This window comes from Chroicocephalus ridibundus, chromosome 4 (genome assembly GCF_963924245.1).
Source record: "Chroicocephalus ridibundus chromosome 4, bChrRid1.1, whole genome shotgun sequence".
Taxonomy (NCBI): domain Eukaryota; kingdom Metazoa; phylum Chordata; class Aves; order Charadriiformes; family Laridae; genus Chroicocephalus; species Chroicocephalus ridibundus.
The window spans coordinates 15,851,921-15,868,852 of NC_086287.1; the positions used below are offsets into that span (position 1 = coordinate 15,851,921).

Below are 16,932 nucleotides of genomic sequence, written 5' to 3' on the forward strand. Positions count from 1 at the left end.
AGTAATTTCAATTTTCCTTCCTCTGTTCTGTTGTTTCAATATTTCCTTAGACAATTCAATACTCTCCAAAGGCATGGAAACGCAACTCTTCATCTGGAGATTTAGCTGTCCACCTTCTCAAATGAGTTAGCAGTAAGAGAAAAACCAGCCAGTGACACTGAAGAGTATCTGTTACAGCGATACCAACACCTTGATGAAACAAAGATTTATCACTTCACGTTTCAACTGAAAGGACTAAATACACTGTTAAATTAGTATATCAAAGCCCGACTTGATACCTGTGATCTGTTTATTAGAAGAATTTGATATAATGATTTCACATGAGACGAGTAAAAATAAGTCATTGATTTTATTATTTTTTTTAAGATAAATGAGCTCAAACTGCAACTCACTACACAGCTAACTGGAAAAGCAAAAAGAAAGAGGTCAGGCTATTTAACATTTAATACTGGGAGTAATTACATACACAATGTTGAAGGAATAAATCTTACCACTATCTGAAATAGTTTTAGGTATTCAAGTATTTCTATACTAAAAAAGTAAAGCACAAAAGTAGCATTTAAACAACAGCACCTATCTATGATCTGCAAGGAAGGAAATAAAAACATTCTCTCAAGCCACTTGACAACATCACTGTCTTAACTGGAAAGCAAGCAACAACTTTACATTAAAAAAATGTCAGGTTCACAAATGACTCTCTTAAAATAAAAAATAAAAAAAAGAGGGCTGATATCCTGAGACAGTAACAATAAATATCAAGTGTTTGATATCGTCTAAGAAAAATGGTTTTCAATATTTTGCAGCTAACTTTTATGAATTTAATTTTACTTTAGTTCAGGCAATTCAACGTGGTTTTGAACCACCATGTCCTCTGTGAAACAACTGTCTACATCTAGATTTTGTCAGTCTTATCTCACCATGCAAACAGCTAATGTTATAACTCCTGATCTTCAGAAAAATATAAAGAAAATATTACTAATGCTGCTTTACCAACCAGCAAAAATTACATATAATGAATCACACCCATTAGCATAGTTCTGTCTGCAGAGGTGTTTAAACATTCTGCTGAAACAGATCTAACAGATTTATTATTCTAGGTAATAGGATAAACCTCATTTCTTTCCCTTTGATCCAAAGTAGGCAAGGAACTCAAGCACTAAGAGGTTAACCTGTAGAGCACACATTTAAGACACCTAAAAATTTGCTTAAAAAGACACCTATTAAAAAAAAATTAATTTGCCTTTTGCCCTCTGATTTACATTGCTTGACATAAACAGTGCCTCTCTTTTTTCATTGTTCTCCATTATATTAAAAGCAATATCCTAAGTTAATCAAAATGAGTCTTTGTTCCGCCCAGAAAAGGGATAGAGAAATAACTGCAAAAAGCAAAGAACCGAGTCAACATTAAAGTCAAGTGAAAGCTGCTGCTCAAGATTTTGCTAGTTTGAAGATGACTGTGAAACTCTGACGTATTGAAACAAATATGCACTTTGCAAAAATCCAGTAACTCTACATTTTTTCAGATGAAATAAAGTAAAAAATTAACAGCAGCTTTTCTGCTTAGTCATAATTTACAATCATAATCTATATGGAGCTCCTGGAAAAAATCGCCTGCATGTTGCAGAATCAACATGTATTTTCAAAATATTCAGTACTCTGCTCTTAGTTCAGGATATTTTGCCTCCAGGAAGTAAATAAGATATAATAAAAGTCCTCACTTGACAAAACATTGTAAACAAAATCCAGTATTACTCAAATGCATTGTTTCAGCATGTATCCAAATGTCATTTTTAAAGTTTTGGTGGTTTTGGTTGTACTTTTTATTAAAATAAAAATAAACCCTTTATAAAGATACAGATAAGCAATAAGGAAAACAAGGGTTTAAACAGAAAACTACAGGCAGAAAAGCAAATACCTACTATGTATTGGTAACAAGCTTTTGTACCTGTCTAGACAAGTCAGTGACGTTCTTGCCAAGTCCTATGTGGCAGACAATCAAAAAGAAAAGGGTTGGGCACTTAACCAGATTCTTCTTGGATTTTAACATCTTTAATTACAAATCTGCTTTTAAATTAAAAGTTCTGCTTCTAAGGACAATATCGCAGAGCAGACCTTGTAAAACTGTCTAATAACGCTGCAGGAAGAGACAATTAAACTACAAATAAAATGAGGTTTTAGCCCCATCCTTTACCATTACCCAAGCCAAGGTCATAAAAAAAAAAAAACATTTTTAAAAAAGCACATCTAGGAGGCAAGGACAAAACAAATTAGATTTAACAGTAAATTAGACTGTACAGTCATACCAGAGAGATAGAATCGGATGTGATATTAAGTAAATGTGACACCACATTATTCAAGTTGGTCTTTGCAGGGATGCAGCACTACAATACTGAAGCAGTACACTTAATCTGTACCAATGAAATGTAAATATTTGAGATAATGGCAAACTTTGATCAGTAACATGGTGAAAACTTATTTTAATATAGTCCAGCTGCAGCAAATGGAATGATGGGACAATGCAGGGCACAGAAGCCGGGAAAAAAACCTGCACCTATGTACTTCACAACGTTCACTTCCCTCCTCACTGAAGCACTTGCCAAGACTGTTTAATATTGCGAGTATTTAGAGTCACCTGGAAAATGTACTTTTTTATTTCCTCCATTATAAAATACAAAAACATCATGCACAATATATTTGCCTGCAGACAAGTAATCCTTTTAACTAGGTCCAGTTGCTACGGACAGATTGAAGAAGCAACCTTCTTCAACAAAATGTGTAGTATTAATATCAAGATTATGCTGCCCCAAATATTTGACATTCTCTCTTTTCTGATAGATAATAGGTAACAAAATGAAATTAAAAGGTTTGAATAGATTACCTATTTCCTCATCTGATGTGGTAGATACATTGCACGCTTCTAAAAGCGGTCTGAAATGTAACAGAAGATTATTTTTCAGACTATTGCAATATCTACCTGGTACAGCTGTATTTATTTTTAATTTTTACATTTTAGACAGAGTTTCAGAAATATTGAAACCCTCACTGCAATGTGCAGCTTCCTAAAACACACGCTCATGTTCACCTGCACACAGATACAAAGAATGCAGAAGCGGACACTACTTCAGGAAAGAGGCTGAATGAATGAAGTTTTTTTTCTGACAGATTCATATTAAAGAAGCTAGAATGTATGCTGAACAAAATGTGGATGCTGGCAGCTCTGAAGAACTAGTTCGTATCCTTGTTTCTGAGCTACAACACAAACAACTCATAGAATCCCAACCAGAACAAAAGACTGTCCCTCTATTTCACAGAAAATTTTGATTTTTCAGAAGTGTTCAACAGCCAAAACAATACCTCAAGTTAACGGGAACTATGCTTTAAGTATATGTTATCCTTGCTGGCCTCCTCAGGTAGTCAAAATCCAGTTTTCCAACGTGTGTATTTTGGAAAAAAGGCAAACAAGGATTGACAAACCAAGCTAAGTATTTTTGGTGCAGCCTTGCTTTAAAAACAAAACCAGCACCTCCCCTTATACACTCCTCCCCCTGCCTCCAAGGAATGCATACAATGCTCCTCTTCATTCATATACAGTGTTGAATCAAACCGCACATGGCCTTTTCCTTATGCACAGTTCCAAGATTGCTCTTGCAGAGGGCACTCTGCAATTCAGGCAGCATGAATGTACCCTTTTGGCCTCTTTCTGGGACCTAAACTACAAAGTACTTCTTTTGCTCTCTGCAATCATCAGCAACCTCTGCCTGAGTACAAATCTATCAGCATTTACTTCACTCTTTAATGAGTGATCTCTCATTTTAGCTGTCATCAAAAAAGGACACTTAGTTGTTTCCCCAACTTGAACGAAACATAGCTACTGTATCTACCCAGCAGGTCCAATATTCCCAGCTCAGTTCTATTCACAATACAGGAGAACAAAATTTATTAAACGGGCTGTCTGATCAAGCTCAGAGCTGGAGAACAAAGGACAAAAGAAGAGATATAGAGAAACTCGTATAAGCAATACTATTTACTTTTACTGTATATGTAGTTCTTCTTTCCCATTGCCCAAATAGAACACTTCCTTCCAAGAAGGTAAAAACTAATAATAAAAAGCACCAACACAGATCGACCCCCATCCTGGCAGCTTTTCTCTTGCTGCCTAATTTCCTGCCAGTGAACCAGTAGAGGCCGCTCAAGACCATCTATTGCTTCTGCAGAACTGCAGGATGGGACAGCTTGGCTACCCTCGTATTTCTATACAAAAGCCAGTTCTAGCATTTTTCTTCCACTTCTCAATTTAATATCTGGTTTTCCGCCCGTACAAATTACCTCAATGAAGTCTAATCCCCTCAAGGACAACTCCTGATTGAATTCTAGTAAGCAGTCATAACCTACTGATTGCTGCTTATGATGCCTTTCAAGATTTAGCCAAACTAGAGCTTTACCCATTGTCATGGAACCAGTCCAGGTTTCGTTTCCTAAAAGTTTCTCTGTGACATTTTACAGTACACAAAGTCCTTTCATTTTTCCAGAGACTATCCTCAAATTTGCTAGTGATGGTGTAAACATCTTCACTTTTGGTTAGTGAAGTTCTCATGTGGTTCCAGCTACACAATTTTTATTCTACTTCGGGAACTCTACCCAACTCAAACTGGTTATACACAGCAATGACAGAGTGAAGTACTTCATAGGCCAGCTCCTCACAGGTGGATTTCATATCAGTTTATATATTTACTTATACACTAATTGAGACCTTTTATCTAAGCACAGGTCCAAGAACCATAAAGAAGATAATCTATATTGAAGATCTCATTATGAGGGACATCACTACTCCGTACAGTAGTTAAGTGCTCCAATATCTTTTGCTTCTGCAGCAATAACCATCACGGAAAACAGAGCAAGAAAAAAAAATAATAATGATTTGTATTTACACTAGGACATGGAACACACAGAGTAAGTAATGCTTTAGTCCACCTAAGCAGCCACTAAAAAGAAACAGTCTTCAGCATCCGACTAGGAGTGGGGAAGACAGGATTTTCTGCAGGGCAGGAGAAACCTGTTGATTAAATTTATTAATGAGATTATAAAACAATCTTTTCAGATAATCGAAAGGACTGAACTCAGTAATCCAGATGGTCTCTTCCCCTTTAGGCTTCTCTGATTAAATAATCATTAGTTGGGTATGGTCTACAGCCCACAGCAGGTGAATCTGAGCTCTTGTGTGGTTTTCAGTGACGTGGTATCTAAGTGTACACATTTGGCACAACAGAATCAAAGTTAAAGGCAGACTTCAATTTGGTGTTCACAAACTTCTGTGTTCTTTGCTCGTCTAATATTTCCAAACACATAAAACACATACCATGCGTATTTCTTACATACAGTAAAAGCTAAATAAAAGAATTAAACAGTTACAAAGTTACAGACCACTGCTATGAACAGTGGCAATTTTGCTAAAAGTTTGGTTTCTTGTTACATCCACTGTTAGCCGAAGAAGAGGCCAAGTTGGACTAAAAACTAATTTCAGAAATAAAAAGACAAAGGGTTAACTTCAGATATTTAAGTGCTGAATTCCACTTTTTTGTTCTCAATTTTAGGCTACAATTTCAATGATATGTATACCTTTGAGATGTGCAATTATTATTGCAGCATTCTAAAACAACCTCTATAGCAGCAGTACACTTGTTTTAACATACTTTAATACACACCAACTAGGTATCTGATACTGGAAGAACCCATCCTTTCACATAAATACTCATCTCAATCTTTCAGAGCTATAAGAAGGTAACAAAAAAAGCATTCCAGACTTTCATAGCTTTCCAACTTCGTTAAGTCTTTCAGATGATCAGAAAAAGATAATAAGCAAATGGAAACAAAAGCCTGAACTATAATACATGCATGCACTGTTTTTCCATCAGTCACTATTTTCCCTGCATGTCACGTCTTCTTCCCCAAAAAGGGAGTATGCCAACCACACTTAGCACTGTGCATCAGCAACCCAGCTACCAGAAACAAACTGGAACAAGCATTGTTAATTCTTCATTCAATTCCACATATGCTCACCAACAACCTCCTTTCTGCAGTAACTCAAACACAAAGCAGTTGCCCAATAAACACAACATATTTCAAAAACATCAGCAGAGAAAACAAACAAAACAAGAGATGGAAAAGAGTAGTGCAAGCTGTCCTCAGCACTCAAAGTCAGAAAATGCAACATCCATGATACTTTTAGACAAAGAAACATCCAGTCCTATGATCACACCTAAATCAATATTCCTCCTAAAGTAGATGGAAGGTTGGCATGCTGAGCAAGTTGAACACTCCTTTTTTTTTTGGTTTAAAAAAAAGTTAAATTGCTGTGTTCACATATTTTTGTCACTCGAAGAAAAGAGGAAATAAGTCACATTGATAAAAAAAAGTCTAACAGTTCACAAGCGATGGTGACCAAATTGCAACCTTTCAAAATTGTTATCTCTATTGAGTATAGCTGATTACACGATGTCTTTATTTGATTAAGAGTAATAAAGATGCTGAAGCAATTATGTGGAAAGACATGAAATTGTATAAAAAGTTAACCCATTTTCTCCTTAGGACAAGCTATTTAAGTTGCAAATAAGCCACAAAAGAAACAGCGAGATTTTACCAAAACTACCAAATAGAGATCTAGAAAAATCATTTTATGCATCATTTATTTAATGTTTTATTTAGTGATTTAAGGATAAAAGGCAGGACTGAGCTAATAGGGTTTGCCACTATCAAGAAAACCTGAAGAAACCTAATCAGAACAGAGAAAATCATTCAGGAAGATGTGGATGTGCCCAAATGGGAAGAACCAGAATGTAGCTTCATACATGGCTTCCTAATATAAATTACAGTCTTAAAGCAGTGAAGGAAGAGAAAGATCAGAATGTATGAGGCAATTCACAGCATTCACATGTGCTGTCACTGTGGGTGTCTTCCCCAAATAAGCGAACAAACTAAAATGCAGAAACCTGAGAAATTTTTAGAGCCAAGAAAGCACTTTTGTTGTTTGAGAGTCTCACAACAGCTCATTCCAGTGTACAATTCTGTTCACTCACATGTAACAAAGATGACTTCATATTGCAAGAGGTGCAGAGAAGAACCACAGGATAATCAAACGGACGGAGAGCCCTTTTTAAAGGGCTGGACAAAGAACCCAGCTTATTTAGTGGAGCAAAACAAGACTAAGAGGGGATGTGATTTCAAGCAAACATCTCAAGTAAATAAACGAAGGCACAATAGTCCCCCTTAAACTACAGAACAGCACTGACACATAAGAAAAACCACATTAGAAACCAAAGCATGTTAATTTGAAGAGCTTCTATCCATCAGAAGTGGAGTTCTGAAAATCTTCAAACTCATGGTATGTGAAAAGGGGAGAAAAGCTTACCTGGTTTTGATATTAAGTTTGACTTACATAAACCTTTGCTTTAATATATGATGTTTCAAGGTTGTCCATCATATTGGAGGGAGTAATAAAGACATGGAAGTAAATGGACAAAAGATCAGTTAATTTTAATTTTTTTAAGTCAAAGACAGCTCACCTCCAATGTTTTATCTAACATTTTGATTACTGCTGTACCACAAATGAGTTATGTAAGTGGAGTTAGCCAATATACATTTAAATAAAAAGTTTGATACTGTCTGCCACATCAAATTATTTAAAATAGAAATAATCCTTAGTAATACTTTAATTACATTAAAAGAATAATACTTAGATAATATTTAAAATAGAATTAAGACTTACAAGATAAACAAATAAATTGACCAGAGAGGAAAAACTACAACAGGTTGTATTAAAAGCAGAAATTATCACAAGAGAAAGGCATTACTTATAGCATCCATCCTGACGCCCTTCAATAACTTAGTAGCCAAGGAATAAGAATGTGCTCAAGAAATTTCTGTAGATGACACCACATGGGAAACTATCAACAGTACAAAGAGGACTGGGTAGTTATGCAGAAGAGCTCATGGTTTCCGTGAGCTGGAATGCCAGAAAATGGAATTTAGTAGTACAACATGTGAAATCATGCGTTTAGGGACCAGCAACCTTTTCTGTAAGCTGAGAACCCATCACGTGGAAGCAACATAGGAGGAATGAACAGAGCAGTGAAGTATGGAAATCCTCATCTAAGGATGCTGATGTTTACATGAGCACAAGGGGAGCTCAATATGTTCATGGAAGAAAAACTCAGAAATTCCACTTGGCTCAAGAAGCCTCTGAACTGAAAAGAGAGAGGCTAGAGCAGTGCTGGGGGAAGTATCACTGCTGAAGAGGATACCGTATCAGGTGAATCTTTGGTGGAAAGCAGTACAGCTGAACAGATTTTTGTCAGCAAAACTGCTGTTGCTCCTCACAAAACTTAGCTAAAGATGGTCGAGTTTACCCAATTGCTCTGTAAAATACACACTCCGTTGCAGCAATTCCAGTTCAAGCTAAAGAATGCTATTAGCACAAGTTATGACAATGCACTACACACAACTATAATTTAATGGATCAGAAATTAAAAGTTTTGTAACTGCCTGATGAACAAGACATGAGAATGGTCTTCCAAATACAGCAGCCAGGAAAAGGAATCTAAGCTGTTCTAAAATTGCACCAGTAAGCTTTTGGAAAGGACAAACAAACAGACGTATTCCTACAAAGGAGAAAGAAGTCTGTGTTGATGTATCTGTGTAATACTTCTGTTTACTTTACATTTACAGACTGTACAGTTATCATGTTTTAGAGTCCCACCAGTCAGATACATAACTTTTCTTTCAATACATTGGTGATAGTTAAAAGGTGGCTGCTATAAGTGGCATTCAGCTGCTTTCCAATGTCTTGCTGCTCTAACTAACTGGGCTAAACTAACTGCCCAGTCCTGCACTGTAAGGAATTCTCTGGCTCAGCCAAACAGGGACTGATGGGCTTTTTACTCCTTTGTAGGGAAAAAAAGGAGATTTTAGGATCGTTTGGGATTTTATTTAACAAACATCCTACCGTGTGAAGTATTTATGATGCCTTCAGTCAATCCCTCCTTCACCTGGCCCAGTATCATTCTGAAATTTGATATTTACTAAAAACCTCAAGTTTGTCAAAGGTTTTGGGGTACGCTCTACAGGCATTTCAAAACTAGATGCTGTGACACAGTTGTCAGTGGTTATAAGGGACTGTACTTTATGACCTGGATTAACCATCCCAGTCGGTCACTAAAGCAATGAGGTAGTTTGAGGGTTTTGCAATCCTTTTCTGTTAGTTTCATTGCATTTGTCACGCATTCAGATTTCCAAAGGAAAATGCAAAGACATTGTAAGTGACACACAACTCCATATCCAGGGTGTACCAGAGTTTTACTGATTTGATTAAATCTCTACTTTTACATCAGTGTTTACATTTGAAAAAGCATTATATACGTAATGTTTGACAGAAGCTCTCTTAATTATTCTATTTTACTGCAACATGCTTGCATCTTATAGAATAAGAGAGCCTTAACAGGCAGCACATCTCAAGTTTTTGGGTGTTCTCCAAAGAAGATATACTACATTAAAGATACGACAGCCACCACCAGCCCAGGCAAGGCAATTTCATCTGTTCAGCCCCGTTTCTGGGAAGAAACACTGAAAGCCTTTTGCTGGCAAAACTTCCCCATGCTGCATCCGCAGCCACGAGCCATTTAAAATTAAAACAACAACAAAAAAAAAACAAAAACCAAAAAAACCAACCAGCCATCCACCTTCACCCATGACCGGCGCTCAGCAACGCAACGCTCCACCTGCCACAAACCGCACTTTAAATACCAGGAAGAGAGGTGGGGGGAAGAGAAAAAGGAAAACCAACAAAAACCGAAGAGCCCGCCTCCGAGGAAACCTGTTGCCAGCCACCGAGCGAGCGAGCGCGGCGGGCTGGGGGGGAATTCCCGCATCCCGCCGCTCCCAGCAGCCAACTTTCCCCGTCCGCCGAAACCGCACACCTCATTGTCACTTTCCCTCGCGTTGATTAATTAATTAAATCAGCGGACGTGCCGGGTTGGGGGGAGGGGGCGGAAGCGGTCCGGCGCCCCCCTCACGCACACACACTCCCACCCGCCCGCTCCCGCCTGAGGCGACCCCGCGGGCGGGCCGGGGCCGCGCCGCCAACGGCCGCCCGCCGGCGGTGCGGGGCAGGGCAGGGCAGTACTCACTCGATGAAGTAGCTGGCGCCCTCCTCCGAGAAGCCCTCCTCCCATCCGCGGGGCAGGTCTGCAATGGAGGCGGGGGGGGGAAGAGAGAAAGAAAGCGGGGAAGGAGGGGTGAGAACTTCGCCCGCGGCCCCGGGCGCCTCGCTGGCCGGGGGTGGGGGGGGGCGATGATGAGGGGGAGCGGAGCGGCCGTTAACGGTGCGCGGCGCGAGGGCAGGGCGGGGGCCGCCGCCCCCGGGCACCCACCTGAGCGGATCATGTGGCCGGAGTTGACGGGCTCCCCGGTGCGAGGGTGCAGCCAAGTGGTGGTGCGGGTCAGGTCGCTGGGGCCGGGGGGGAAGCGGAAAACATGCACCTGTTAGTGACTGCGTGCGGCCGCCCGGCCGGCGAGGAGGGAGGCGGGCAGCGGCGGGAGCGGGGCCACCCTCCACCCCCGCACCTCTTCCCCCGCCGCCCCCGCCCGCCGGCAGCCCCCCTTACTCGATGAAGAAGACTCGCCCGTCCTTGCAGACGCCGTAGGACCAGTGCTCAGGTAGAGTGTCCCGCCCCACCGCCGCCGCCATGTTCGCCGTGCGCGCAGCCAGCCAGCCAGCCGGCCGGGGAGGGGGTGCGGGCGGGCAGGCGGCCGGCGCTCGGCGCCCAGCGCCCGGCTCTGCTCGGCAGCGCCACCGCGGCCGCCGGAGGCGCGGCGCCCTGGCGAGGGTGAGGGGCGACACCTCCCGCCCTCCCTCGGGGAGTCAGGCGCCTGCCCGGGGAAGCCGCGGAGAAGCCCGCGGGGGTATGTCGGGGCGGGAGCCTGAGGTGGCGCCGGGCCGGCTTTGTCCGCCGCTGCCCCGCGCCCGCCCCGCCACCCTCCCACAGTCCCGCGTGGGCTGGTGGCCTCGTCCCCTCAACGCCCCGGCGGAGCCGCCCGCCCCGGGGAGACACAGGGGCCCCCCGCCATCGGCCCCGAGTCGCAGGACAGCGAGGGGGATGCCGCCCGGGCAGCAAGGAGCGTACCGCGGGGTCTCGCGGTCTGACAGGGAGGGTGCACAGCCTTAAAGATGCTCTTCCCTCAGCGAAGAGGCCGGATGAGTCTCCTGCTCCAGTCCCGGAGTCCTAGCGACCCTCCGAAACGTGACAAAAGGGAGGATAAGTACATGTGTGAGAGCTGATTTCCACCATGTCCCGGGATACACTCTCACCAATGGTGGCAGATGAGGAGAGAAAGGCCGTAAGGACTTTGAACCTCGGGCACAGAGGACGATCGCTGCAAGGTTAAAAGATAGCAGAGAGTCAATAACAGTCAGCTCACAAAGTAGAGCTGTCACCGGTATCACCAGGGACTGTGCCAATCCCTATACTCATCAATGACCTAGAAAAGGAGGGAGCGGTAACATGAGAGAACCCGCTAGGTGAATTTAAGTTACTCATTACTCGCTCCCAGCTCAGACCGGTGACATTAAGATCTCTACCAGTGCTGGTGCATGGAGAAGCTACAGCTAAGGACAGAGTTAAGTGCTCCAGGCAAAGCTGCAGTCACTTGAGAATGTGGTTTAGGGAAAGAGTGGATGGGACGGGCAAAGGTGGGCTGCCATACAGCAGAGCCCTTACGCTTCTTCCTCCGGTCCTCTATGCCAGGCAGCAGAGCAATGATGGGTCCCTGGTGAGGAGTCCCAGCTTGTGCCTTGGCGGTAGCGATAATTGCAGCAGCAGAAGGGGACTGAAAAAGCCAAGGGGGCTCAGGGTGGGGAAATCTGCACCTGCTTCTTTCAACAAGGGCAGCAGTGGTAGACTCAAGTGTGACTCCGTGGTGTTTTTGCTCTTCTGATACTGGGAAGAGAGAAGGATCAAAAAGCCAGGAAATGGGATGTTTGCTAGCTCAGGATAGAACGAAAGTCATAGGTAGGGGAAAGAGAGTCTGCAAAGAGGCGTGGGAAAGCATAGATGGGCTTGACTGGGGGCAGGCAAGTAAAGAAAAACAGAACAACTGAGGGCATGGCTGTGGGAGAGAGGGAGAAACCATGCAGTATGGAAGGTGTAAGAGCGAGAATGCTGCAGTACAGGGAAAATAATACATGTATGCTTTTCCTTCTTCTAAATAATCAAAAGACATCATCAGAAGGAAGTAGGAGGCAAGAAAAACAGGAGCAATGGGAAGAGAGAGGACTTTGCTCTATCTCATGGGAGTTTTGGACAGCATGCAAGCTGTCTGCAGGCTCAGGATTGCATTCTGTGGGGCTCCCTTTTTAGATAGCGTTGGAGGAGATGATGCTATACTAGACCAAGAATGGTCATTACTTTGGGACCCATTACAGGCTAAATGTTGGAAAGTAATTTGATTTCAGTTGCACATGAGAAAGCATAGGCTAGAAATCAAGAGTTTGGTGGGGGTTTTGTGAAAGTCTAGCAGAGTCTTACACCTGCAGAACTATTGCTAACTTCTGTAGACTGATTTCCCTGACATTATACCATCAAAAATTCTTCCTCAATATTGTCATCTTCCATCAATTCACAGAATTTTAGTTTATCTGCAATTCAGAAGCAGGAGAGAATATCTTCTAGTCCTTTATTCAAAGTCAGAATTTTGATTAAAACTTCTGCAACTAAAACTTCTGTGCTGCTTTTCTTTGAAACCCTAACAATTTTGAGTCATTCTGGTAATGTGATTAGATGTGAGTAATTACAGAACCCTCAATAAGGTCATTTCTCATGCCAATTACAAAGTACATCAAATGTAAGTTGCCTAGTGTCATTGTGTGTTTAGGTCTGTGCAGTAGAAATAAGACAAACTCTTGCTCTAGAGAGATTAATTTACGTTGATGCTATGAAGCAAGTCTTTCATGCTGTGTCAGCTGTGTGAACTCATTGAATTTATCTCGTAACTCCACCATGCTTTAGCCACTAGACCACCACGATAAGATAGGCTTCTCCACTTATAGTGAATAGTAACTTAAGTGAATAAACATTATTGTGTTGTGGATTTCAGGTCCTAAAAGCATCTGTACTGGGTCAACCTGAATGTCTGTTTAGCCTAGTATTCTGTCTCAGATCAAAAAGAGCAGGTGCCAGGAAAGAGTGCAAGAGCCAGGCAATCATATGAAACTCCCCAGCTTCTTCCCTTAACTCTAGTATCTACATCTAGTTCTTGTTTTCAGAGCTCAGAAGGCTCTTGAGCAAGATGTTTCCATATGCAACTCCTAATAGATCTCTTCTGTGAACCTGTCCAGACTAGAGCCCACATAACTTCTATCATCCAAAACAGTCAGTAGCAAAGTGTTCCTAATGCTCATCTTACCTGAACCGTGTATGAAAAATCACGTCCTTTTGTTTGTTTTGAACCCATCTCCTATTTCATTCTCCTCAGTTCTTGCAATAAAAGAGACAGCGGTCATCTAGTACAACCTCCTGCAGGGTCAGCATTGAATTTAGACTGGGTGGTTCAGGCCTTTGTCCAGGTAAGGATCTGAAAACCTCCAAGGACAGAAATTCCACAGCCTCTCTTAGGAACTAGTTCCCATGTTCTTGTGGTGAAGGCACTTTCATTGCATCAAGTTAGAAGGTCCCTGTTTCAGTTTATTACCCTTGACATATGACCAAATCTTGAGTTGATGCATTTTGGTGCCTGCAATATTAGCATGTTATCACACCTGTTAATTTCAGAAAAATGCATTATTGCAAAAGCATGTTTTATTACAGTAACTTGCAGAACTCTATTCTAAAATTAAGATCAAGGTGAAAACTTACTCTAAATTCATAAAAGTTCACAAGCTGACTTGTTTTGGGCTCATCAGGAGGTAGGTTTGTGATTTAGAGCCCTGGAGGAAGAATGCCTTCAAGCATTGATAAGATTAGCAGATTCTTCTTGCTGCTTACCCAGGGCTCATATCACAGATGTCACCAAAAGACTACCAAGCCTCATACAGCCCACTATTATCCACTACTGTTGTTTCACATGGGCACCAGTGACACTGCCAGGAGCAATCTGAGGAGTATCAAGAAGGGCTACAGAGTCCTGCGAGTGGTGATAAGGGACTCTGGAGTGCAGGTATTTTTTTCATCAGTCCTCCCAGTCAAAGGGAAGGGGTTTGAAAGGGCCAGTCGAGTCTGGCCAATCAACAAATGGTTACAGGACTGGTGCCATAGCCAGGGATTCAGTTACTTAGACCATGGGGACTCACTTTGAGAAATGAGGTCTACTGGGGGCTGGTGGGGCCCGTCTGTCAGAGAAGGGGAAGAGCACCTTCAGTCAGAGGCTTGCCAAGCTCATGAAGAGGGCTTTAAACTAAAGTTGCCAGGGGAGGGAAACCTCAATCCATTCCACTCCTACCAGTTTGATCCCAGAGCCTGGAGAAGTATCACAGGTCTGCAGGAGAGCACCTTCAGTGTGGCACAAAGGCATTCCAACCACTGGAGCCAGTAAGTCAGCTTCATCAGGGGCCCAACTTAAATGCCTCTATGCAAACACAGGTAGCACAGGGAGTAAACAAAAGGAGTTAGAGATATGCGCATGCCTGCAGGGCTATGATCTTATTGGTATCATGGAGACATGGTGGGATGGCTTCTGTGACTGGAGTATTGGAATGGAAGGGTACAAGCTCTTTAGGAAGGACAGGCAGAGGACCTGAGGAGGGGGTGTCACCCTCTATGTCAATGACCAGCTGGAGTGCATGGAGCTCTGCCTGGGGGTGGATGAGGAGCTGACGGGTCAGGATTAAAGGAAGGGCAGGGATGGGTGACATTACAGTGGAGGTGTGCTACAGGCCACCAGACCAGGAAGACCAAGCGGAAGCGGATGAGACCCTCTACACAGATAGGAGATATACAGACAGATATGAGTGGCCTCATGTTCACGAGTCCTGGTCCTCATGAGAGACTTTGACCACCCTGATAGCTGTTGGAGGGACAACACAGCAGGGCATAAGCAATCCAGGGAGTTCCTGAAATGGGTTGATGATAACTTCTCCAAGTGATAGAGGACCCAATGAGGAAAGGTACTATGCTGGACCTTGTTCTTGCCAACAAGGAGAGGGCTGGTGAGGAATGTGAAGCACAAGGGTAGCCTTGGCTGCAGTGACCATGAAATGGTGGAGTTCAAGTTCTGCCTTAGGGCAGAAAGGAGGATGCGCAGCAAGCTCGCTACCCTAGACTTCAGGAAAGCAGACTTTGGCCTCTTCAGGGGTCTGACTGGTAGAGTACCAGGGGATTAAAGCACTGGAAGGAAGGAAAAGCTGGTTAATATTCAAGGATCGCTCCAAGCTCAGGAGCAATGCATCCCAACAGAAAGGAAGTGAGACAAAAATGCCAGGAGGCCTGCATGGATGAACAAGGAGCTCCTGGACAAACTCAAACACAAAAAGGAAGCCTACAGAGGGTGGAAGCAGGGACAAATAGCCTGGGAGGAATACAGAGAAATTGTCCAAGCAGTCAGGGATCAGGTTAGGAAAGCTGAAGCCCAGATATAACTAAGTCTGGCCAGGCATGTCGAGGGCAACAAGAAAAACTTCTACAGGTATGCCGGTGATAAAAAGGAGACTTGGAAAATGTAGGCCCTCTCCAAAAGGAAACAGGAGACCTAGTTACCCAGGACATGGAGAAAGCTGAGGTACTCAACATCTTTTTCACCTTGGTTTTCACCAGCAAGTGCTCTAGCCACACTGCCCAAGTCTCAGAAGACAAAGGCAGGGACTGTGAGAATGAAGAATCACCCACTGTAGGAGAAGATCAGGTTTGAGACCATCTGAGGAACCTGAAGGTGCACAAGTCCATGGGCCCTGATGAGATTCATCCTTGGATCATGAGAGAACCGGTGGATGAAGTTGCTAAGCCACTATCCCATCATATTTGAGAAGTCATGGCAGTCCAGCAAAATTCCCACTGACTAGAAAAGGGGAAACATAACCCCCACTTTTTAAAAGGGAGAAAGGAAGACTCAGGGAACTACAGGCTGGTCAATCTCACCTCTGTGCCTGGCAAGGCACATGATGGAGCAGGTCCTCCTGGAAACTCTGCTAAGGCACATGGAAAATAAGGAGGTGATTGGTGACAGCCAACATGGCTTCACCAAGGGTAAATCATGTCTGACAAATTTGGTGGCCACCTACAACAGGGTTACAGGATTGGTGGACAAGGGAAGAGCAACTGACAATTCTACCTCAACTTGTGCAAAGCGTTTGACGCTGTCTCACATGACATACTGGTCTCTAAATTGGAGAGACATGGATTTGATGGATGGACCACTCGGTGGATAAGGAACTAGCTGATGGTTGTTCTCAAAGTTGCGGTCAACAGCTTGGTGTCCAAGTGACAAGTGGCGTTCCTCAGGGGTTGGTACTGAGGCTGGCACCGTTTAACGTCTTTGCCGGTGGCATGGACAGTGGGATTGAGTGTACCCTCAGCAAGTGTGCCAACAACACCAAGCTGTGTGGCACAGTCAACAGGCTGGAGGGAAGAGATGCCATCCAGAGGGACCTGGACAGTCATAGAATCATAGAATTGCTGAGGTTGGAAGAGACCTTTAAGATCATTAAGTCCAACCTTTAACCTACCCTGACAAAAGCCACTTCTAAACCATGTCCCTAAGTGCCCCATCTACCCTTTTTTTAAACACCTCCAGGGATGGTGAATCCACCACCTCCTTGGGCAGCCTGTTCTAACGTTTAATAACCCTTTCAGTGAAAATTCTTGAGATATGAGCCCGTGTGAACCTCATGAAGTTCAACAAGGCCAAGTGCAATGTCCTGCACATGGGTTGGGGCAATCCCAAGCACACATACAG

At 43.1% G+C, this 16,932-nt stretch overlaps 1 protein-coding gene across 3 annotated transcripts in view; it reads right to left on the reverse strand.

Annotated features, from left to right (window-relative positions):
• Positions 1-11,099, reverse strand: part of PLEKHA7 (pleckstrin homology domain containing A7) — a 171,478-nt gene extending 160,379 nt beyond the window's left edge. For 2 of the 3 annotated variants that reach the window (XM_063332308.1, XM_063332306.1), the window contains exons 1-3: positions 10,656-11,099; positions 10,422-10,498; positions 10,179-10,236 (exon numbers count right to left, since the gene is read on the reverse strand). In XM_063332308.1, the coding sequence (XP_063188378.1) occupies positions 10,179-10,236; positions 10,422-10,498; positions 10,656-10,738 (218 nt within the window). In that variant the 5' untranslated portion in view covers positions 10,739-11,099. The remainder of the gene's footprint in view (positions 1-10,178; positions 10,237-10,421; positions 10,499-10,655) is intronic. The other variant, XM_063332307.1, reaches the window with a different exon arrangement.
• Positions 11,100-16,932: the final 5,833 nt, after the last annotated feature.